Genomic DNA, 24005 nt, shown 5'->3' on the forward strand with positions numbered 1-24005 from the left:
CATTTTCACTATGTTGATTCTTCCAATCCAAGAGCATGGGATATCTTTCCATCTTCTTGTATCCTCTCTAATTTCTCTCAGCAGTGGTTTGTAGTTCTCATTATAGAGATTTTTCACCTCCTTGGTTAACTCAATTCCTAAGTATTTTATTTTTTTGGTGGCTATTGTAAATGGGCAGGCTTTCTTGATTTCTCGTTCTGCATGTTCACTATTGGAGAAAAGAAATGCTACTGATTTTTGTGTATTGATTTTGTATCCTGCTACTGTGCTGAAATCATTTATCAATTCCAGCAGTTTTTTTGTAGAGGTTTTAGGCTGTTCGATATATAGGATCATGTCATCTGCAAACAGGGACAGTTTGACTTCCTCTCTTCCAATCTGGATGCCCTTTATTTCCTTCTCTTCTCTGATTGCTCTGGCTAGTACTTCCAACACTATGTTGAATAGGAGTGGTGAGAGTGGGCATCCTTGTCTAGTTCCTGTTCTTAAAGGAAAAGCTTTCAGCTTTTCCCCATTCAGGATGATATTGGCAGTGGGTTTGTCATATATGGCTTTAATTATGTTGAGATACTTTCCCTCTATGCCTAACTTATAGAGGGTCTTTGTCATGAATGAGTGCTGAATTTTATCAAATGCTTTTTCAGCATCTATAGAGATGATCATATGGTCCTTGTTTTTGAGTTTATTAATATGGTGTATCACATTTATTGATTTGCATATGTTGAACAACCTTGCATCCCTGGGATGAATCCCAGTTGATCGTGGTGAATAATATTTCGTATGTGTTGCTGTATTCTGTTTGCTAGTATTTTAGTGAGGATTTTTGCATCTATATTCATCAAGGATATCGGCCTGTAGTTTTCTTTTTTGGTTATATCTTTACCTGGTTTTGGTATCAGGATGATGTTTGCTTCATAGAATGAGTTTGGGAGATTTGCGTCCGTTTCAATCTTTTGGAATAGTTTGTAAAGAATCGGTGTCAATTCCTCTTTGAATGTTTGGTAAAATTCTGCTGTGAATCCATCTGGTCCTGGGCTTTTCTTTGTTGGAAGCTTTCTGATAACACCTTCAATCTCCTTTATTGTTATTGGTCTGTTCAAATTTTCTACGTCTTGTGAATTTTTATTTATTAAAATTTTCCATTGAAGATGTTTACTAACCACACACAAAATTTTTTAAATAACATAAGTCTGATCAAATCAGACCAGCTTACTTCTGCTTTGAACTCTGCCTAGGTACTGAAGTTGCAATTAATCCTATCATGAGAGATTGAACTTTACCAGTGTACATAAATCTCACTCATTATGGAGAATTTGGACATTTTAGAAAATAAGGAATTTAATCACACACGGGGAACACTTTGGTGGAAACCTCTGTTATGTTTCTGCTGTGCTCCTCACCAATCTGATTCCTGGGCAGAGAATTTTTGCTTTGTTTCGCCTTGTACATAATGAACATGTAAGATTCAAAGTGCAATATTATGTAAAAATTATAAATAACATCCATCAAAAAGTCATTTTTTATAAATCCCAAAGTGGCCAAAATCTACCCTTCTCAAATACAAAGTCAGTCCTCCCCCATGTCTTATGCAGAAAATGGGGCTCTTAAGCTTACATGCAGTGTTCAAACATTGTGTATTTCTGCAGATGTTAAGGGAAGCCAAGGAGAAAGAGAAGCAGAGACTGGCCCAGCAGCTCACGGTGGAGAGAACCGCACACTACGGGCTGCTATTCGACGAATATCAAGGCTTGTCACACCTGGAAGCCCTGGAAATTCTGTCTAATGAAAGTGAAAGCAAGGTATGTCTGCATTGGTTATTGGAAACAGCATGTTTAGTAATGTGTTTTCTTCAACATGAAAGAAACTGGAAAATCTGCCATTAGTATGTCTCATTATTTCTGTACTCAAGCTATAAATACTGTACAGCTAGACGGCCCCTCAAGCTCCATATAATTTCCTCTCTGAGGCAGGAAAGGGCGAGGGGGACAGCAAGAAATGGGTTCATAGACACAAAACAGCTAGTTAGGAAAAATAGGTTCTATTGATGTACAGTTGAAGTAGGCACCTATAATTAACATTAATTTACTGCGTGTTATCAAATGACTAGAAGAGAGGAGATCAAATGTCCTCAACTCAAAGATATTACGTTTTATAATGATGAATATGCTAGTTATTCTGACTTGATCATCACACGTGGTACACAGGTACTGATACTCAACTCTGTACCCCATAAATATGTATAATCAATTACGTTTCAATTAAAAAAAAAAATTCCTCTCTGACCTGTGCAAAGCTATTACCCTACCCAGCCCCAAGAGGACCAGCACAATTGGAGTCACCACTGCCCCCGCCTCATGGTGTAAAAGGCTGCTCAGAAACTTGGCTGTCAGGCTTCTGGCCCTCTGCTTCCCTTTGGTGACATAGCACCCAGATCAGAGATGCCCTGTCAGCCCCCATCTTCATGCCTGCCCACGGAAAACAACTGATTTATTTTTTTGGACTGCAGGGTTTTGATGTAATTTGTTATATGGGTTGTATGGTTATGTATTCAGTCTTCTTGTCAGAATGCCTGGGTCACCCAGGGTGGGATTATCCCACTGAGGGTTAAAGTTCTGTTTGGGAGTGCTCCCATGCAGACACCTGGGCCAACCAGCCTACCCACACTCCCCTACTCTGACCCCAAGAAAACTAAACAGGAATAACAGAAGGCAGCAGGGTTTGGTGTTTTTTTTTCTTAAAGGATCTACAGTAATGTGTGTGTGTGTGTGTGTGTGTGTGTGTGTGTGTGTGTGTGTGTGTTTGCACTGAGCAAGCACTTACGTGACACTGTAATAGTCACTTTTCTAAATATTGTAGAACTATCAACTCATTTAATTGTATCTATATGGCTGTCTTGTGTGGCTGCCAGGCTGACTGTACTCTGAGGTGGTTTCCCACTGGAGGCCACAGGCCAGTACCCTCTGGGTCTCCTGTGAGGGAGGGGCCATGGGCCCCTGGTGACATTCACTGAGGACATTCACTCAGACAGGAAGCTGAACTTGAAAGTGAGCCTTAGAATGAAGAAGTAATTTTTGACTCCCTGTAGGCCTTGTCCCCTTCTGTTTGGACTTTGAGGCGGCCAAGCCTTTCTCGACGTCTCCTTAATCAGGGAAAGACAGCCTCTGCCATGTCACAGACTGCCAAGACCCAAACAGGATGGAGACATCCTGCCCCACCCAGATCATCCAGTGACATTTTACTTCTGTGTTTATTTCCTTTTTTGTTATCCATGAGCCTTCAATGAAAGTCTTGTGGTTAAAACTGTTCAAAGGTAATTTTCAAAAAAGGCAAAATTGTGAATCTCATACAGAATCAAAATGAACACATTAAAGAATTTACTTAGCTTATTCATTAAATGAGAGAACCAGGCAGATGTTATAACTGGTTCAAAGGAAAAGCCAAAGAAGCACAAATTTATATGGAGTAAAGGAATGTTGACATGAATGTGAAAATAGACACACACCTGGTTTTCCCACACTAGGGGAGTCTGTCCCTCCACTGGAGAGGATCCATTCACATGTCTGTAGACAAGAATGATTTTGCATTGCTGTCATCTGTCTGTAATTTACAGAGTTATAAAATTGCTCCCATAGATTCAGAATCCAATCATCTGGTAAGGTGTACTCTAGAAAATGCAGTTTTCCACTAAAGCACAAATTTTTCCCTACGAAAGCTGGATCTGGAGTCAGATGTTATATGATTAGACACCACTCAGTAGCTGTATGATTTTGGAACCCTCTTTCCTCAACCTCCGTATCTGTGAAATGGAAATAATCATAAAACCCACCTCATAGGATTACAAAAGAATTAAATGAGATAACCCTTGTGAAGCTAGCAGCAGCATGCCTAATACATAAGAAGCACTCAATAAATGTTAGCTGCCACTTCATACATATGTACTTATATGTATAATGTTGATGACATATCATTTTTATATGCATTCTTCTGTTGTATATATTTGTTGTTCTTATTAAAAACATTACGGGGCAGCATAGCCCCCTGTAAAAACACTGCAAGCTATCACGGCTATAGAGAGAGATTCCATCTGGCTGGTTCCATCACATGTCTCAGCTGTGAAACAGCCCCAGGCCCCTGGGAAAGAGCCACAAAGGACTTGTACTGCTAGAAAAGAGGGTTGGTCCTTGGAGGGGTCCATTTCTGTCTGTTTAAACGCTGCTTCCCCAAGCTCTGCTTTCTGTCCCCAGCCTGGAAATTTTTGTGGTATTCATAGTAAGGAATGCAGAATTTTTTCTTATGATGTAATGATGGCTACCGGGAACTATAGTAAAAGAGTTCTAAAATTGTGTGGGTCAGAAACCATGGAAGTTATTCTTCACTCCTAAAGCACACCAAGATTGGGGTGCCCAGTCAGCTGGCAGCTTTCTTGCATTTAAGGATTTAGGAACCAGGCTCTGTCCCTCTTGTGGCCTCACTAGACCCAGCCTAATGTCCATAGGCCTCTGGGAGAATACAGACCCATAGTGGAGTTGCAGATTTAACAAGTAAAAGTATAGGATGACTAGCTCAATTTTAATTTTAGACAATGAATACCTTTTACTATAAATATGTCCCATGCAATATTTGGGGCACACACTTATACTAAGAAAATATTTGTTGTTTTTCTGAAATTCAAAGTTAGCTAGGAGTCCTATATTTTATCTGGCAACCCTGCACATACCAAATATGTAAAAGTTAAAGAACTTTTGAAACAAACTGTTGAAGAAAATGTATTCTTTCCTCTTGCAAATAGACTTTCATAATGACCCGGAAGGCCAGGTTTTCATTTAGAATTCTCAGACTCCTCAAATTTCCGCACTGCCTTCCAGCCCGCCCCTCCCCCATCCTCTGTGTCTCACTTCACCAAACGTTACGTGCACACAGGAGGATGCCCTAATTCAAGCTCCACCCTCACCTCCTGCAAATAGCTGTTCCTTGGCCATAACATCCCTTGGGCTGGGGATGCATGTACCATTGGTGTGGTCCCGTGTAAGGAGCATAGCCTGCAGAAGAGGCCATGCAGGCCATGGAAGGGAACCTTCAGTAACTTGGAGAGTGTTCTAGAAAGGGGGTGCGGGCTCTGGAGGGCACATATCTGGACCCTGCGGACTCCCCTGTGTCCAGGTCTAAAGGCAGTATTTGATTTCACCATCCTCTCGGGTCTTATGATCTTCCGAATTGCATCAGCATAGAGAGAGAAAGAATGTATAAGGGACACTCTGATTTTTTAATGCACATCATCTCTGCTGACATTCCATTGACTAAAACTCAGACACGGTGATGGAAATATAAGGAATGATTATCTTTACGACTCTACTAGATTGATCCTGGGATGGCAACGGGCAAACAGGCATGGCAATATGGTGTTTGATAAATGTGACAGAAAAACTAGTCATTTTCATTGCCATTATACTCAATAGTTAACAAAAATAGTAAACAGTCTTCAAACTGGTACCCCATACCTCCTTTCAAGGAATAGATTTATAAGGCAGACTGTCTACCTTTGTGTCCTGGATGGCACTTAGCACAGTGCCAAGCATCTAGTCAGCATTCCACAAATATTTATTGAGGAGTGTGGGGTTATTTATTTATTATTGGATTGAACTAAAGATGCCGTGCACATCACCTGGGCATAATGGATTGCACTAAAAGAACACAAAAGAGATGCTGTAGTGGAAAGATTCTGACCAAAGAGTCCTTCACTGAAAAGAACCCCTGATGCCCAAACATAAAACTGCACTGCATTCCCTCCAGGAGGATTGCCACCCACAAGAAGAAATGGGAAACCAGAATGTCCCACAGGTCTGCTTACATTTTCGCTAAGCATGGTATTCAAACACATTTTTCAATAATTACCTTTTTTTTTTTTTTTTTTTTTTACTGTTAGAAAACACATTAGAAGCGTAGGAATATGATGTGCACACATCTAGGACCCTGAGACCTCAACATGAGTGTGTGAACTGAAATGAAGACTCTGAGAAGGTCAGGGCAAAAAGGAGGTGCACTTGCTTCCTCCTGCTGAACCCCATGGAGGCTAATGGGTTTCGTGTTGATGACTTCCTCGACACCAGTTGCATTATGCCAGGGTGATGTGCATTAGCAACCTGTAGGAAAATGGTGTCCTGGAACCCTGGATGCCCTCTCTCACTCTCTCGCATATCCCGATGTGCTCACTGACTACCAGAATGAACATTAAAACATATTCCAAAGAGGATGGCAGCGCCTCTGCCGGCTGTCCCTCCAGAGCAAGTGTCTGACCTACAGAATGAACAAACAAAAACCTTACTACTTTACAGTCGTCCCTCTCTTTTTATATAGTTCGCCATGCCTTTTGACCATTTTGGAAATTCAGATTAATCTTCAGAGGCTGACTGGCCATCTGTACATGTAATTTTTAAGTGAGTACAGAGGACAGTTTTAAAAGAGTGGTTCTGAAGACACTGAAAACACTCATTAAAAATGAGAAAACTGAGGCTCAGAGAGCTCATGTAACTTGCTCAGTGTTGCACAGTTGATAGACAGTAGAGCCCACATTCAACCCAGCATTACCTCCCAAACCACGAGGCACCTCAGCCCTGGGAAAACTGGGGACAGCCGTACGTAAATGTTATTAATGAGAAGAAAAGATGACAGTTATGCTGACCTATTTCTTTTTTCAGGTGCAGTCATTTTTAGCATCACTTGATGGGGAGAAGCTGGAACTCTTAAAAAATGACCTAGTTTCCATTAAAGACATCTTTGCAGCCAAAGAATTCGAGACTGAAGAGAATCAAGAAGAACAAGGTAATGGAAAATAACAAGTTAAATAGCAAGACAGACTGTTGGCATAATCCTTGTGAAACTGCTGTTAATAAACAGCTCTTTGAACAGGGTGGAATTATTAATTCAAGTGCTTCTCCTCCATGCTTCTGGAATACCCTGTGCTTCTGCTCTTGTTACAGGAGCTGGTCATGTTGGTTAGTAATCCTGTCTTTCGCTGGGCGGGAGCTCCTATTATTTCTCTGGTCTCCAGTGCAATCCATGGTACATCACAGGCACACAATAAATGCATACGGCTGAATGAACCAAGAGCACAATGTGCTACAGGGCCCTGATGATTAGAATTTATGCTCCCACTTCTCATTTTTATCTGCATGTGGAAGTTGTTTGATGTGATTAGTGTGGGTGGTGGGCAGATCTTTCAATGGATTTCTTTGCATATTTCTCTTATTCCTTTTAATTTATATGTGTAGGAGTTAAGGGGCATTTGTAAGCGTCCCACACCCCCTAAAAAGTACACTCCTGACATAGGCTGTCTCATTGTCCTACAGTGCACCAGGGCATGTGTGTAAGGTGGTCAGTCACTGAAGTGACCCAGGTGCATACTTCCTGATAATCTTCCAGCCAGATATGACTTGATTCCAAGGAGACTAGAACCTATTTTATGAGAAGCAAGACTTTCTTAGGAGGGAAAAGTTATTCTCAAAGTTGGGCATGCTTAATGATTACTTTAGGTTGTCCATTTGGGAATAGAACAGAGTAAAACATTTGCCATTGCCTGGGGAGTGATTTCCTCCAGATGTCATAAACAAGTACCATCTCACAGGTGTTTTGTGTAGGTTGTGCTGAAAGGTCAAGCAACCACAGACACAAGGCTGGCTTCTCCTAGAACCATCTGAAGGGTCCCATGTGAAACATTTTCACCATTTCCTTGCTGTACGGCCTTGAACAGGTTATATAAACTTTCTGAAACTCAGTATCTTCACCTGTAAAACGGAGGCAATGATACACGTTCCCAAGGGTTGTTGTAAGGATCAAATTAGATAATAAATGTGGGCACTTCAAAAAGTTCATAGAAAAGTGGAATTAAAAGATAATACAAATCTTTCCATGAACTTTCTGAAGTACCCTCGTATGTAAAAAGTTACTACAGTGCCCAGCACACAGAACTGCTGTTATTATTGAGGCTCCTAACACAATGCCAGGAAAATAGTAAAAGTGCAATAAATTGCAGCCTTTATTTATTTTGGTCCTTGTTGTTATTGTCGCCCATGCAGAGCAATGATAATGTGTGTTCATACCTTTGAATTGCCGGACTTGATTTGTGCACAGTGTGTTATATAGCTTTCATCAAAGCTCACACACGAGAGCTCAAATGCTTGAGCCTCAATGCTCAGGGCAAAATTATTTGAAGCACTCATAAACTGTCATTTAAACACCATTGCCCTCTTTAGCTCCGTATGCTGACCTTATGTGTGTTCAGCTTAATGAGATCTATGCCCATTGCATCAAAATAAAAGAATCGATTATACTGAAGCATAGAAAGAGGCCTATATCAAAGAGACAGTTGGGGGGTAATGTGTTTGAGCATTTGTTTGTATCTACAACAGTCACTAAGGATGACAACCTTGTCTTTGTTTTCCTGGTGAAGAGACTAGAACACTAGCTGTCAAAAGTCGTGCAGCTCACATTGTGGACCAAGATGAGCTAATAGATGCCCCTTTCTGACACTAACTCTCACCAAAAAGAGTCAGGCTGTTTCTCTTCAAGTTTCATGATGCCTGAGGTAGACCTTGGTCCTGTTGGGGGTGTGTCATTCAGAAAGGATAAAAAGGAGATCCCAAATTCCCCCTAACATCAAAGAGATGTTATTGCCAGTGCAGGTTAAAGCGGTACTGCATCCCCAACTGGTGCTGGTCCTTGGAGAGGAAACTCGATTCAATACTGTTAAGTTGAAAGTGTTACTACAGGTGATGTGTTCCAGTCTTAGTGGGGAGCTCCAGTGAATTGAGATTTTTGAATATGACACACACACCCACACACCCACACACATACACACAGAATTGAAGTGCTCAACACCATGCTTTAAGAAATGGTAGGTTGTCTCTCCTTAAGTGACAAAACCTGTTACCTCCCATAATATATGCATTTTCCCAAAGGGCATCTTCAGATTATCAAAACACTATTAATTTTAATTAACTTAATTTAATAAATAAATGTCATTCAGACCTTCAATGAAGAACTGGGAGAAAAGAATAGAGGTGTTGTCATTGAATCAATCCTATTATAATGGAGTGTTACAACTCCAGAAAGGTTGAGGGATTACCCAAAAGCTATAGAGAGGAATCTTATCAATGCAGGTGAGCAGAAAATCCAGGAACAAAATTCTGAGAGAAACCAGAGTATTTCTATCAAAGTTTTTTCTTGTAAGCTCTTATATTTCTAAAAGCCTCCTAACAACTAAATAATTTATCGGGTAGTCTCACAAGAATGTAATAAACTGTTATTTTTAGATAAGTTTAATGTCAAGCTCCTCTGCATTTAATATTGTTAGCTAATGATTTGCATGTTTGTCTTTCCTGCAGAGGTAATGTTATAACACTGCCGTGGGTCTCTAATTTGGTTTACCACAGCTGCAAAGAGATTTTAAAAGGCCATTTCCTGTTTTTATTGCCTTGGTAAAGATATTCTTTGCCACATGTATAAACCAAGAGTTGTAGTAATAAGTATTCTTTGTTGCACCATTTATTATCATCTGTTTTTATCTACTTCCGTTTTTCTCTCTGATTTTTTTTTTCCTAAAATATTTGCTAAAAGTCATTGGTGTATGTTTCATAGAACAAACGCACATTTAAAAGCTGGAGCTACACAAAGTACTTGTGTCCTAATTTAGTGTTGATTCCTCCCAATTATTTTAAATCTCCCTATGTTTGTATCTATGTAGCACATAACAGTGTATTTACATAATACGTTCATGTTTATAGAACACTTCTGCATACAACTCTAAAGAGGAGATGGGTGGGTTTTATTTTCCTCAATTTACAGAGGAGGAAATGGAAGCTGAGGAAGCCCTATGACTGGCCCCAGGCCACAGAGCCACCAAAGTCAGGAGCTGGGGTAGAACCCACGCCCTCCAAGTTTCAGTCCAGGGCATTTTCTGCCCTGCAGCACTGCCTCATACATAATGAGACCCTGCCCCTGCCCCTCTAACTCTGCCTACCTAGAGAGGACAGGACCAAGACCTCTGCCCAGCAAAGAGAGAAGCTCAGCTTTTGATGGATCCCTCTCTCTCTCTCTCTCTCTCGCTCTCTCTCTCTCTCTTTCTCTCTCTCTCTCTCTCTCTGACTGTTTAGTCCCCCAGCTCTCCGTTTGTGTGGCTCATGCATTCTCATTCTTGAAGGCTCTGTTCAGGTGTCACCTCCTCCGGGAAGCCTTCTTAACACACCTCTGAACACTGGAGAAGTGCTGCAAAAGCCCTTTCAGTCAGAGCCCTTACCTCTTTGAGTTAAAATGATTTGCTTGTTGTGGCTTCATCACAAGCAGAGACAGTCGCTTCTCTCTACTCCTGATGCATACACCTCCGTTGCTCTGCCGCAGCCACACTGGCCTCCTGCTGTCCCCTGACTTGCCAGGCACATCCCCCCTGGACTTGGCTCTTGCTGCGCCACTGCTGGAAGACTCTTCCCCCTGACATTTCTTGTCTCCTCGCTCTCCTCCTCCAGGTCATTACTCAAATGTCACCTTCTCAGCTCCCCTCCTGTCTTAGTCCATTGGGACTGCTATAACAAAATACCATAGACTGGGTAGCTTATAAGCAACAGAAATTCATTTCTCACAGTTCTGGAGGCTGGAAGCTCAAGATCAAAGTGCTGACAGATTCAGTGTCTAGTGAGGGCTCCTGCTCTCTGGTTCATAGATGGCACCTTCTAACTGTGTCCTCACATGGTGGAGGTGGCCAGCTAGCTCTCTGGAATCTCTTTTGCAGGGGCACTAATTCTATTCATGAGCCCTCTACCCTCCTGACTCAATCACCCCCCAAAGCCTCCACCTCCAAATACCATCACCTTGGTGGTTAGGTTTCAACATAAGAATTTGGGGGGGACATAAACATTCAGACCATAGCACCTCCTGTGTAAAATTCCTAAGACTCAGCTGCTCCTACTCCTCTTCCTTGGTTTATACTTTTCCATAAAACTTATCACTTGACATGTATGTTTTACTGATCTGTTTTGTTTATTGATCTGCCTCCCTCATGTGAGAATATATGAATTATAGGTAATAATAAACTGAACTAACCCAAGTGTTTTGAACAAAGACCTGCAAGCTAGCCTCACTGCCTTCGTGAGCTGCTGATTAACCATTTTGTCTACAAAACAGAAAACAGCATATCCAGACAGGTGTTAGCTACAACATTTGTCATGTGTTTTAGTCCTCCCTGAAGGACTACCTTCACCCATTGGAATAAGCCAGTGTATTTTCTTCTCAAAGAAAATTTGGCCGGATTAATGATGCTTTTATTCTCCCCCAAACTGGTAGTAAGCCTATTGTGGAATCAATTCTTTAGCAACCATCAGAAACTAAAAATAGCATTGTCTCATAGATACAAATGAGAGAAATAATATTGTAGCTTTTAAAGATCTCTTTTTGTTGTCTACCAATGATACTAACATTTTTATTTTCTAATGTATGATATACTGATATATTACATGTAATATTTGAGTTATATATAACTAATAAATTATTGTATTATATATTAGGTAATTTATTAATAAATTATTTATTCACCTGTTATGTTCCAGGCACTATGTTAGATGCGCTGGATTCAAGAGTGAGCAAAATAAATATGTCTCTGGCCTTAGGTAGCTTCCAGTCTGAAAGGAAGAAAAATCATTAAGAAATATTTCAGGACAAGACAGATGTCCTAGGCAACTGTGGGAAATTTCTCCAGAGAGATGATGATGTTACGATGTTACATCAGATAGTACAGTACTGTATTAGTCCATTTTGTGTTGCTCTAACAGAATACCCAAGACTGGGTAACTTAAAAAGAACAGAGGTTTATTTGGCTCACAATTCTGGGACAGCTGCATCTGGTGTGGGCCTCAGGCTGCGTCTACTCATTGCAGAAAGCAGCAGGCAGCTGGCAGGTGCAAGCAGATCACATGGCAAGAGGAAGCAAGAGAGAGAGAGAGAGAGAGGAGGTGCCAGGGTCTTTTAAACAACCAGCTCTCTCAGGAACTAACAGAGGGAGAACTCACTCACTACCTCTCTCCCCGCAAGGGAGCATTAATCCATTCGAACAGCTTCCAGCACTGCCACATTGGGGATCAGGTTTCCACATGAGTTTTAGGGGGACAACACTTCTAAACTCTATCAAAGAGCCATTGAGCCCAATTCTGCCTGCCCACCACTGGCTCTGTGGACATAGACAGGTGCCCTGGGTATCATTAGGGTTGCAGTGCTAAGCATAACAATATTCTTGTCATAAGTATGCTGTTGTCCCAGGTCTCTCAGGCCTGAGGAAGGTCATTCATTTGTTCATTCAATCATTCTTTCAGCAAATAGCTGTTGACCAGCTATAGCTGTGGACAAGACAGACAAGGACCCTTCCTGCCCTCCTGTTGCCTTCAGGCGAGCCCAGGGGTATCCCAGCTGGAGCTGCCGCCTGCAGCAAGGCTTTAGCAGCCCCTTCCCTGGGCAGCCTGCTGCCCCCTCACTGCTGTGCTCACAAATGCATGACATTCGTCTTTGCCTGGTGGCTGGCAGGCAGGCTGCTGCAGCCTCCGCTTAGTCTACCCTTACTGCAGGCTGGAAAGTTGGGGGAGCTTCCACGTTCTGAAGGATAAAAAATAAATCACGCTTCTTACTTCTGTCATGTTCTATTTCTAGGCTTAGAGGAAAAGGGAGAAGAATTTGCTAGCATGCTTACAGAGCTTCTCTTTGAATTACATGTCGCGGCCACGCCTGACAAACTCAATAAGGTCAGCACCATCTGATTCTGAGAGAGAGAGAGAGAGAGAGAGAGAGAGAGAGTGAGAGTGTGTGTGTGTGTGTGTGTGTGTGTGTGTGTGTGTGTGTGTGTGTGTTTTAAAGGGTCTCAGTTGTAAAATTCCAGAGATCCTCCTGAAGTAGAAAAAGCCCAAACCCCATATGAAACAGTGGGGGGAAGGGAGTTGGAGGTCAGTATTTAAGATTTGAGGAGGCGACATGATACATCATGGTAGAGAACATGCTAGACTGTGTCATGAGACCTGCATTTTAGTTGCAGTTTCACTGGTAATTGCATTGTGACCTTGAATAAGTCATTTGACCTCTTGTGGCCAAATAGAATGTTATATCAGAGCAGTGGTTATCTTCAGGATAAGGGAAGGAAGAGGGTGCAGAATCACTGAGGCTTTTTCAAATTCCACCTCCCACCCCTTTTAAAGAGACATGCAGAATTAGGCAGTGAGGCACATCAGCCAGGTACGTCCTCGCCCACCTGGAATGCTGGCGCTGCATCATGTCTAAGAACATTCCAGATTTAACAGTCTGCGCTCCTCTACCAGAACTGCAGTATGTTTTACAAGTTAGCACAAGGTCTTGCTGTGAAGTTTCTTAAGAAGACACTGGGACACTGATCATTAATTACTTAAAACTGGGAGATGTTTTTTCCATCCTCCCTCTCTCTTCTGTCCTTTCTTCTTTTTAGCGAGCAGAGGCTTCCATGGGCACTCGGTTATCAAGGCGGGTGAGGAAAGGGCAGAATGAGACAGTGAGGTGGTGAGATGAGTAATTTCTGTATCTTCGATAGGGGTCACCGAATGCGGCAGGTCAGTGACTTGAACACAGTGGGAAATTGCCTCATTCATCTGCCTGCAGCACCTGCCACTACTTGGAGGGGGCATGTGTGGTGCCTGCAAAATTCCACTGGTGTATTTACATAGTCAGAGTAAACCTTTGTCCCTAAAAGAGGATGCACCAAGGATAGTTTTGTTGTGTTTTCTCTTCCCACATCTTGCTGTTAACTTGCTATTCTACACTCTGACATATTAAGCTTTGATGTATAAGCTTTAAAGTGAGAAGTCATTTTAGCATAAGCTCAGAAACGATTTTTACTTAAACAAACAGCTTAAAGTAAAAAATCTGGATGAGTCTGTCTTCTCTAAATTCAGGGAAAAATGGATAGGAGAGGTGGTTCCTGCTTGTTTAATGTAGCCATGATTTTTAAGGCCACGGGTTGCTTAAGCTGCACCCATGTGATATTAAACTAGTCACAGAGCAGCGCCAGGTCTTTCCAACAGCTCTTCTCCCCCTTGAGGTTGGAAGATCTGTCATGAATCAAGAAGAGCAACTCCATCCTTCATCTTCCCCACATGATACATTATCAGGTTCATGAAACATTAAGAGCTTCATGAGACATATTGGATGAGGAAATTTGCTTTAGCCATGGCCCGGGATAAATTTCTAACCTATATACAAAAAAAGTACTGTTATTCTTTTATAGTTGGTCATGAAAAGTGAAAAATATGCTATAGATCTTTCAACGTGACTGTCATTTTTATTCTTACTCTAATATCATTTTTAAATGCTTTTTTAAAAGGCCTTAGGCCCTGCGATGTTCTCCCCTTACTTCCTTTCTATTCTGTCCCCTTTTCCTACTTTATATTTACCAGAAAGCAACAACAAGTTTGTTTTAGGGGGGTTAAAGAATTCCCCTATCACTCTTTAAACATAGAGATCCACCCTTGAAGATCCACCCTTCAGAGCAACTTGATTCTAGCCTTGGGATTAGAATTACTTAGTTTCCATATTTGCACAATAAATGTTTCATTTGGTTGGGACCCTTTGCAGGCCATGAAAAAAGCTCATGACTGGGTGGAAGAGGATCAAAATATGGTGTCAGTAGATGTGGCAAAAGAATCAGAGGAGGAAATTGAGAAGGAAGAAAAAGAAAATAAACCTGAAGACCCTCAAGAAGAAAACAAGGAAGAAAGGAGAACTAAGACCATAGAGGTAAATTTATTCTAGATTATCCACAAAGTAATATTATAGTAATTTTATTTGCAGCCTAATTTTAAGTGAGGAAAGGCCACTTTTTTCCATTTGTACCCTGTTCCACATTATAGAAATATGAGTAGAAATGTAATAAACACTAAAATTTCTCTATGCCAAGACAAGTCATGACTTAGCATAGATTTTGTAGCTTTTCTCCATAGCTTCATAATTATAATTTAAAGGAAAAAAATCTTTAAGAACATAGTCGATTTATCTTTAAGGTAAAATTCCATCTTTATGCAAATGTGTTACTATAAAATGTTTTCATGCCCCATAACTAATGAAGTAATTGAAGCTTTTTTAAAAAAATTTATTGCCACAGTTTTTATGCTGTAGTTTAATAAATTTATGTGTGCACAAATTATATTCTGCCTATGTTCAAAAAAGGAGTTTGCAATAACTTCATCTTACATTGAATTTTAATTTCAAGGAAAGTAACTTTTTGATTAGATCATGCTAAGGAAAAATGCCCATTGAGATTCTATTCATTCAGCCATCTTTCCACATGCCTTCTTGAGCACCTACCTGTAGTGTGCCCAGCTTTGCTCTAAGTACTGGAAACACTGCTGGAAATAGGCCTGCCACATCCCTGGGGACTTGGTGGCACTTCCATTTTACTGCAGCATTCCACTTAGAAAAGTCTTAGACATATCCATGACCTTTGGGTCAACCTTTTCATGTTATATTTGGATTTTTTTTCTTTGAGTTATACCATTTTTTAATGTCACAGAGTTTTAAAAAAGCATGTGCTCACTGAGTAATTTTCTTATTGGTATTCATTCATTTCAGGAGGTATACCTGTTGTCCATTGACCTTTGGGTCAACCTTTTCATGTTATATTTGGATTTTTTTTTTTTGAGTTATAACATTTTTTAATGTCACAGAGTTTTAAAAAAGCATGTGCTCACTGAGTAATTTTCTTATTGGTATTCATTCATTTCAGGAGGTATACCTGTTGTCCATTGAAAGTCTGGCAGAAGTAACAGCACGCTGTATCGAGCAGCTTCATAAAGTAGCAGAATTAATTCTTCATGGACAAGAAGAGGAAAAACCAGCTCAGGATCAAGCAAAAGTTCTGATAAAGTAAATAATGCTAATTTGTTTCTGATAAATATTACTCTTCATTCTTATATTTGTAATTTTATGTATATGTATAATTTGAATACACACACTCACATATATACCCTATGCCACTAAAGATTCAGATTTCAAGTCAACTAATTCCATTGTTCTATGGTTATCTTAAAAAATAAGGACTCCCTTAAGAAATACATTATGTTAGCAAGAAGAAGAAGGATTAACTAGACATTTTAGGAATTATTTAGATATATTTAAGGGAAGATACACTAAATCATTCAGAACTATGATGGTGTTTATTTTAATAGATCAAACTCTCAGAAGTACAGACCTTTGAGGGTAATTACACTTTCAACATACCACACGAATAGAGCAAGGGCACTCTAATGTAACTTCTCAACTAGTTTCACAAAAATGTGCAAACACACTCCACTATTTGTAGGGACTTATACTACCTCTGCATGTTCTGAACTCTGCTGATGATGGTTACTAATGTGTAAGCCAGTTAGTTGACTGTGGAGTTCACATGTGTATATGTGTTGTCATGGTATTATGTTCTTCAATAAATAGTAGCTATTAGTTTATCTAGTTATTATCTATTAATATTACCTATTAACAGTTTATCTAGTGAGATAAAAATGTGCATATATGAGCTATATATAGCTATATAACTAGATAGATATACATGAAAATAGTTGATATAGAGTGTTTATGAAAATAATTGGAGCTGGAAAATAAGTCATTAACTTTTATGCACATAATTGTATATTGTGTATAGAAAATTAGCACAGGTCCAAACTCCCTCTCATTATCATTAAGACACACAGGAGGCAAAATAGGAGCCCCCCTGAAAATATACTGGTAGGGGGACACACACATACACACATATCTCAGCACTCTCATTCACTTTGCCGGCTAATTACTCTTTGTTTATTATGGCAATTGACATCCTAGGTTAGGGAGTAACTTTTTAGTTGAAGGACCTTCCAAAAAGTCAATATTAGTGTCTTTATACTGGTGACATTTTTCCTCACTCGTAAAGATTTCCCATCTAGTCTAGATTTTCATATCTAAACATGTAAAAATCAAAGATATTATAAGAACCACATAACCCCCTTTCCCTTAATATTCCTAGAAAGAATATGTACTTACCTCAACATTAAGAAAGAAGGGGAAAGGACAAATTAGGAAAAGTTTAAGACATTGAGGACAATACCTAGGTACTATTTGATTTTTGCAGTACTAATTTGAAAGAGGAGAATGCGAGGGTTGAAGTTCCGAAGTCCTTGAGTGTGGATGGCAGGACCTCACTCTTAGTTCCTTTCTGATTCTCAGCCCGGATCACCCCAAACTTCCTAAGCCCCACCAAGTCCCTGATTTGCCTGTAGATAGAATGGCTTTCGGCTATCTCTTGGCCTTACTCTTGACCCTTTCTGCAGACAAGTTTTGGATGGATGGATGGATAGATGGATATAGCTCTTCAAATCTGAATGCATAGGTTAGATAGGGCCCCTATTTATCAAAACAAAACTTTAGTGACTTCACCAGATCTTTTAACATATAATATTCTTAACTTGGGATTATTGTTTTTCCAATAGCATTTTAATCCTTGTCCATAAAAGTCATATACACTGTTAGGAAAAAAAATTAGACAATACCCACATTGTAAGGTAATTAGATTGTTTTCAGTTTTTGTCATCATCCATAACATTAGTCTAGACATTGCTTTGGTTAAATATTTGTGTCTGTCTTGCATTATTTTCTTGGCATAAAGTACTAGAATGGACTAGAATAAACTTGGAATTTTGATGTAAGTCTCAAGAACATATTCTATAGGATCTTTATTTTGAGGCATTGAAACACATAATCAAACTATCCAGAGGCAGCTAAGTTTGAATCCCACCTCTCTCACTTACTACTGCATGTCCTAACCAGGTTACTTAACCTTCTTAAATGCCATTTCCTTCATCTATATAAAATGGGAATAGTTATATAATCCATAAGCTACTATGAGGATTAAATATGATTAGGCGTACAAAAGTACTTAACATAGTGTTCAGTGAGTGTTTTTTATTATTATTAAATAAAATGACCAAAATTTGGAAAAAGGTCACCTGGCAAGAGTTTATACCCCCGTATATGTGGCGCTCAAGCCTGGTATTTTCCTGCACGTGGTTTGGATTCTAAAAAGAGGTCAAGTGAGATAGTTGGTTATTCTTTAATTAAGCATGGAGAATCAGATTGTACCCCATAAGTATGTATAATTGCAATGTGTCAATTAATTTTTTTTTTTAAAGCATGGAGAGAAAATCAGGATTAGATTAAAACTATGATTGTGAATCACAGGAGATTAGGAAAATTGTTTGATTGAACATTTCAATACAGCATCTTCAAACTTGTGTGCTGTTCTTTTAAATGTAATACTGTATCATTAATTGTCCTGACAGTTAAATTGTTTTGCTTTATTGAGAACCTCCCAAACCTCTTTTTGTCTGTTTCAGATTAACTACTGCAATGTGCAACGAAGTGGCTTCCTTATCAAAGAAGTTTACGAATTCTCTAACCACTGTTGGGGTAAGAGTACAATATTGATTTTTTTTTTTCAGCTTTTTAAGGGAAGTGGGTGTATGAGGAAAAGTGGAGGATACAGCACCTTCTTTGAAAGCTTCATAAAACAGAAGCTGTGCCCTAATGTATGCCAAAGTCAGGCCGAGAGCACTTTCCCTGATGACAGGCAGCTTAGAGTTCTCCTCTGGGTTCAAGCCTGAGTCTGCCATCTCAGACATGCGAGACATTGGGTGAGTTTTCAAACCTCTATGGGCCTAGTTTTCTTCATTTGTTTTTTTTTTTTTTTAAGTGTCACGTGAAGTTTCCTTCCATCACTTAGTATCTCTGGCATATATAATTTAAGAATCCCCATTAAAATAATTTTGAATATTTTCTTCACTGTTGCCTTCAGAACCTATTTTAAAAGCCACACAAGACGAGAAGTTTCTTTGCTTTATTGTCACACTTCGACTTTAACCAAAAGGCAAAAATGTTACCTATTGGCATAAGTATTTCTATAACTTTGAAAGGCTGAGAATTCACGTGGAGGTATGGTTTCTGGTTATTTTCTTTAGAAATCAGTCACTTTATACAACCCCACCTTAGAGGGACATAAGAAGACAAGTGTAAAATATTCTCTTTTAACCTTTCTACTTTTTCTTTTAAGGCCCTGGATGCAAACTCTGATGTTTCTTTCCATGAGAAACAGAAGTTTTTACTTCCTGTTTTAGTTATGGTGCTTTTTGGCTACAAGTGTATGAGTCTCCTAGGGCTGCCATAACAAAGAGCCACACACTGGGTGACTTAAACAGCAGAAATTTATTCTCCCACAGTTCTGGAGATTGGAAGTCTGAAATCAAAGTGTCAGCAGGGCTGTGCTCCCTCTGAAGCCTCCAAGGGTGGATGCTTCCTTCCTTCTTCCAGCTTCTGGCAGCCCCAAGGATGTCTTGCGTCTGCAAAACTCCAGTCCCTCTCTCTGTCCTCACATGGCTCTTTTCTCCCTGTGTGTCCTCACATTGTCTTCCCTCCATGCATGTCTGTGTCCAAGCATTTCTCATAAACTCTCAGGTGATTACAATGTTCCTAATCCACAGTCCACATTTTATGAAGCAAGGCTTTAGCAGATAGGTGTGTACTTGAACATATATGTGTACAAATGTTTGCATGCACAAAATCAGGAACACGCATGTCATTTTGGAGAAAGAAAAAGCAGAATCTAAAATAGAGTTTACTGAAATGCCATCTCACCATAACAATACCCCTAATCTTGTGCTGTGATGAATCATTTACATCAAATCATTGTTTCTGTTCTTTAAAACAGCCATTGTTCATAACTTGAAGTTAATGATTGTATATTGCTCTCCAGACTCTATCTAAACTGCTTGCACATCTCATTGATTTTGAAAACCAACATCATTTTATCGCCCTTGTTTTGATTATATTTTAGAGGTTTATTGATAATCAAATAAACATGAAAGCAAACACCATAATGGATTTTTTGGTTACTTACTAAAATGACAGGGTTTTAAAGAGTTTTTTCCCAAGACTCTGTTTTGGTTTCCCAGGTAAGATATTACTTCACTCTGAGTAGAGTAATGTCAATGAAAGTGGGTTGCTCTGGGAAGATATATTTAATTTGTAAACTTTGGTTTATCATAAACTCTTCCAGGCACAGTAAGGGAAACCGACCTATTAAGATTGCCCTCTCTGTCCAATCCCTTTAATGATTTACGAACATTTTAGATAGAGAAGACTGTTGATGGATACACCAATAGCATAAAGAAGGATAATGATACTAACGTTAACTTTCACTTTTTGAGCACCTGCTTTATATCAGTCCCTGTCCTCTGTGCTTTACATGTATTCATGTTTTTCAAACTTGGATCTGCAGACCTGTTTGCAAGTTATATTTGAGAATGTTTTAATTTTGCTGCTATTCTGGAAGACACCCTATTGTTGCTTTGTGTTGCTTCGCCCCCCACAGATTTGTCACCCCACTTACCCTGGGTGACAGAGATGCAAAGGATTACTCAAAGCCCATCTCTTCTGAGCAGTGAGAGACCCTGAAGTGGTTAACTTCCCTTGGGAATGCTCGAGCGAGAGGCAACCCTTCCTTGGGAAATTAACCCCAAATTGGGGTTCTCTTCCTGCATTTTTTTCCAGACCAGGAAGTTACAGGAAGAGACATAGGTGGGGTTATATTTTAACAATATAGGCTGATAACTTTCAGTGAAACAAGTCAGATGACATTCCAGTAAGGCTAGCAACAAAAGCTTGATCTTAGCAAACATTCCTTCTTATAGCAATTTCTCAGTATCTTTACATAACAATCAGTAACTAGTCTGTCCTTGAGGCAGTAACCTTGCTGTGCCACAAATCTTTATCTTATACCAGACATTTATAGCCTGAGGAAAATTTCCAGTCCTCTGCAAGGTCAACATTTGAAACTGCAGGGCTTTGGAAAACCAGGCCCTGTGAAGTACATATGCTTCATAGTATATTGCACACCCTATAATGAAGTACCCTTTAATGAAGTACCCATGTTTGCATTTAAAAGAAGAAAGAAAAAAAGACTAGAACAGGGCTTGGACTAGGGGAGGTGAGTGAGGGACTTAACTCACCTGCAAAACTTAAGGGGACCCAAAAAGGAAAAAAAAAAAACCCTCAGTAATTAGATATTTTAATGCAATATTTTTAAAAATAAAAATGTAAAAAAAAAACACATGATGAACAAAGTATCAAATTTTAAGTAAAGACAGAATCCATCTCTGCACTTGCACAACTCGGCCTCACTCACCTCACCCTATTGCCAGATCTGCTACAAACTTTAGTTAAAAAGGTCTGAGTTTCAATTTAAGGCTGTGTGACCTTAAAGAAGTTGCTCAACCTTTTTGATCCCCATTTGCTCTTTTTTAAATTGTGGTTCTCATCCTGCCTCCTAAAATCTCTTTCAATATTAAATGAGATCATGTAGGTGAAGCACCAAATACAAAGCCTGGTCTGTAGTAAGCATTTCACTTCTCCTCCCCTTGCTCTCTGAGAGATCCCTTAACAAAGCCAGTGCATTACGTTTTATGTAGCAAGCCTTGTAGTATGAGCACCTAATCTGTCGATTTCATACTTTTGATTCCACAGAGCAACAAGAAGGCCGAGGTCCTTACCCCCATGATCAACAGCGTATTATTAGAGGTAAGCAGCCCCCAGAGAGAAAGTGCTCCCAAATCAGAGCAAATGTTAGAGCTACATTTTTGTGTGTGTGTCTTTCTCCCAGGCAGCAAGTGTTACTGCAATTCTAAATCTTATCATCAACAGCCTTTTTTGAGTATATTTGTGTAGCTCAACCAGCTGTAAACCCTCTGGTGAAGCAACAATACCTAATTTTCAAGATTTCCTGATTATAAAAAGAAACGCCAAGATGGCACGTTATTTCTGTCACTGATTCCTCCGGCAGAAGCTGATCTCTGCTGCCAAGTTTGACACTAGATTTAACACTATTGTTATTGGCTGCAATGAGGTATTATTGCTCAGTGGTGATTTTGGTCAAAATGGGCACTTTCCTCCATTCACAGTAACCTTTGGTTTAGGGGGGGTCTAAGTTCCAGGCTGGCAAAAATGACAAGTAGAATGTTTAGCCTATACGCATTCAGTGACAAAGGCACCATTCTCTGTGATGGCTCACTCTGTGGCCTGTCCACTCACCAGGACTTTGTAGCATCAATTGCACAGATATGGTGCTGCCCTAACACTGCCGTGGCTTTGCCAGAAACAGTGATATGAGAGAGAAGAGAACCAGGAAGCTTTCTCATTCTTGGGTCATAGGCACTGTGTTCTACCTGTGGTTGATGGAGGAAAATCTTCCAATAGGGGACAAACTATAAGAAATGGGAACATCTGTAGCCACAGGGCACTCAGCTGAAGCCACAGGTGTTAACCAGCTAAGTTTGAACATGGAAAACACATGTACTCATACAGTAGTTTTTTGCTTTCTGAAGTAGCTGTCAATTGCAAAATTTGGAAATTATAAAACTTCAAGAGAGCTACCTGTATATTTATATTAATGTTTTTGGGAATTGTGCCTTGCTGTTCAGGAAAATTACCAAGGTACAAAAATAACAAAGTCGTGGCTCTGAGGGTTATTGTTTAGAACCTAGCCACACAGTGGAACAGAGTCGAGAGAGGGCAGGAGCTGTTGGGGCAGGTCCTGGAGGGAGAGACACAGCCTAGAGGAAACCCTAGCAGTAAAAGGCAGAATATAGTACAAGAATATCTCTTCTCTGGACACCCAGAAGGCATTAGCAGATTAATTTACCATGTCAACCATGAAGAATATGAAGTCAAATATTTTCTCATTTCTCCAGTGGAAGCTTTCATGTGTTTTCATTACCCTCGCCTTTAAATGGCCTCTCTGTCTAATACTGTTTGTTAGTGCACCACAGAACATGAATAGTAATATCAGCTATCCAAAACAATCAGAAGGTACCCACATGCATGGAAGGATGACAGTGTTCAAGGATTTGCCATGAATAATTGCACAGTAATATCTCCAGTTAGCTTCATGATAGGACAAACTGTCCTCCTTCATACTTTTGTATTATTCCAGGGCAGTAGGGTTGATCTATGAAAAGGATAGAAAAGACTAGACATATTGGGTCATGAATATACACACGCTGATGTACCCTAAAAACCCATGGAAACAATTTGCCTCATTTGGAGTGAATTCTTCTCTCTGTTAGTATAATTGCAAGTAGGATACACTCCATCCAAAAGAATGTGTTTACATTTGTTTTAAGCACCAATATTACAAGAAAAATACAATCCAATATTGTGGAATTTGAGGAGAGGGAACATTATCAAATTGGAAGAATTGTTGAGATTGAACTCTGAAAATAACCCTTCAACCACATTTTTCCCCTCTTGCAGGGCTGCAATAGCACGACGTATGTGCAGGATGCATTCCAGCTACTACTGCCCATTCTGCAGGTTTCACATATCCAGGCCAGTTGCTCGAAAGCACAGCCGTGACCTTGCCAGACTCCATCTAGTTAAAGGAAATGGCAGGCCATGCTGCTTCACTGTATACCAGTTGAGGGGATGTTTTCTACGCATCTGGCCACAGACCCCATTTGAGGACACTACAAGCAATTTTGCACAGACAGTATTGAAAATGCAAATTTAAAGAGAGTTATCATTTCTCTTAATGTATATGGTTGTTTTTACAAATAATTGTGTTTTCTTTATGTTAATTTAAACTTGCATGGCTTACATTGAAAATTTCCTTTCATCTGAAATTCATTCATGAATATTCATATCCATTTTCCTGGTCAAGCATGCTATTATTAGAAATTTCATGGGCACACCTTAGCTTTTTTTTTTAATTCTTTAAATTTCTACCCTTAAATGTACCATTTTTATAGTATTACTTTAAATTAATTCTCATACTGAACTTTTTATTACGTAAATGTCGTGGGGAAAAATAACACTACGTAAGACTTTACCTCCTATAGTGAAAAAAAAAAAAAGGAGCCTAAATATCTCTTTGTAGTTATTCA

General features: G+C 39.7%; 1 protein-coding gene across 3 annotated transcripts in view; it reads left to right on the forward strand.

Moving 5' to 3' along the window:
- FAM114A1 (family with sequence similarity 114 member A1) overlaps window positions 1-23710 on the forward strand; it is a 62241-nt gene extending 38531 nt beyond the window's left edge. For all 3 annotated transcript variants that reach the window (XM_063108345.1, XM_063108346.1, XM_063108347.1), the window contains 8 exons: window positions 1647-1799; window positions 6696-6819; window positions 12685-12776; window positions 14629-14790; window positions 15776-15915; window positions 18411-18483; window positions 21592-21645; window positions 23377-23710. In XM_063108345.1, the coding sequence (XP_062964415.1) occupies window positions 1647-1799; window positions 6696-6819; window positions 12685-12776; window positions 14629-14790; window positions 15776-15915; window positions 18411-18483; window positions 21592-21645; window positions 23377-23478 (900 nt within the window). In that variant the 3' untranslated portion in view covers window positions 23479-23710. The remainder of the gene's footprint in view (window positions 1-1646; window positions 1800-6695; window positions 6820-12684; window positions 12777-14628; window positions 14791-15775; window positions 15916-18410; window positions 18484-21591; window positions 21646-23376) is intronic.
- Window positions 23711-24005: the final 295 nt, after the last annotated feature.

This window comes from Cynocephalus volans, chromosome 9 (genome assembly GCF_027409185.1).
Source record: "Cynocephalus volans isolate mCynVol1 chromosome 9, mCynVol1.pri, whole genome shotgun sequence".
In the NCBI taxonomy this organism is placed as follows: Eukaryota; Metazoa; Chordata; class Mammalia; order Dermoptera; family Cynocephalidae; genus Cynocephalus; species Cynocephalus volans.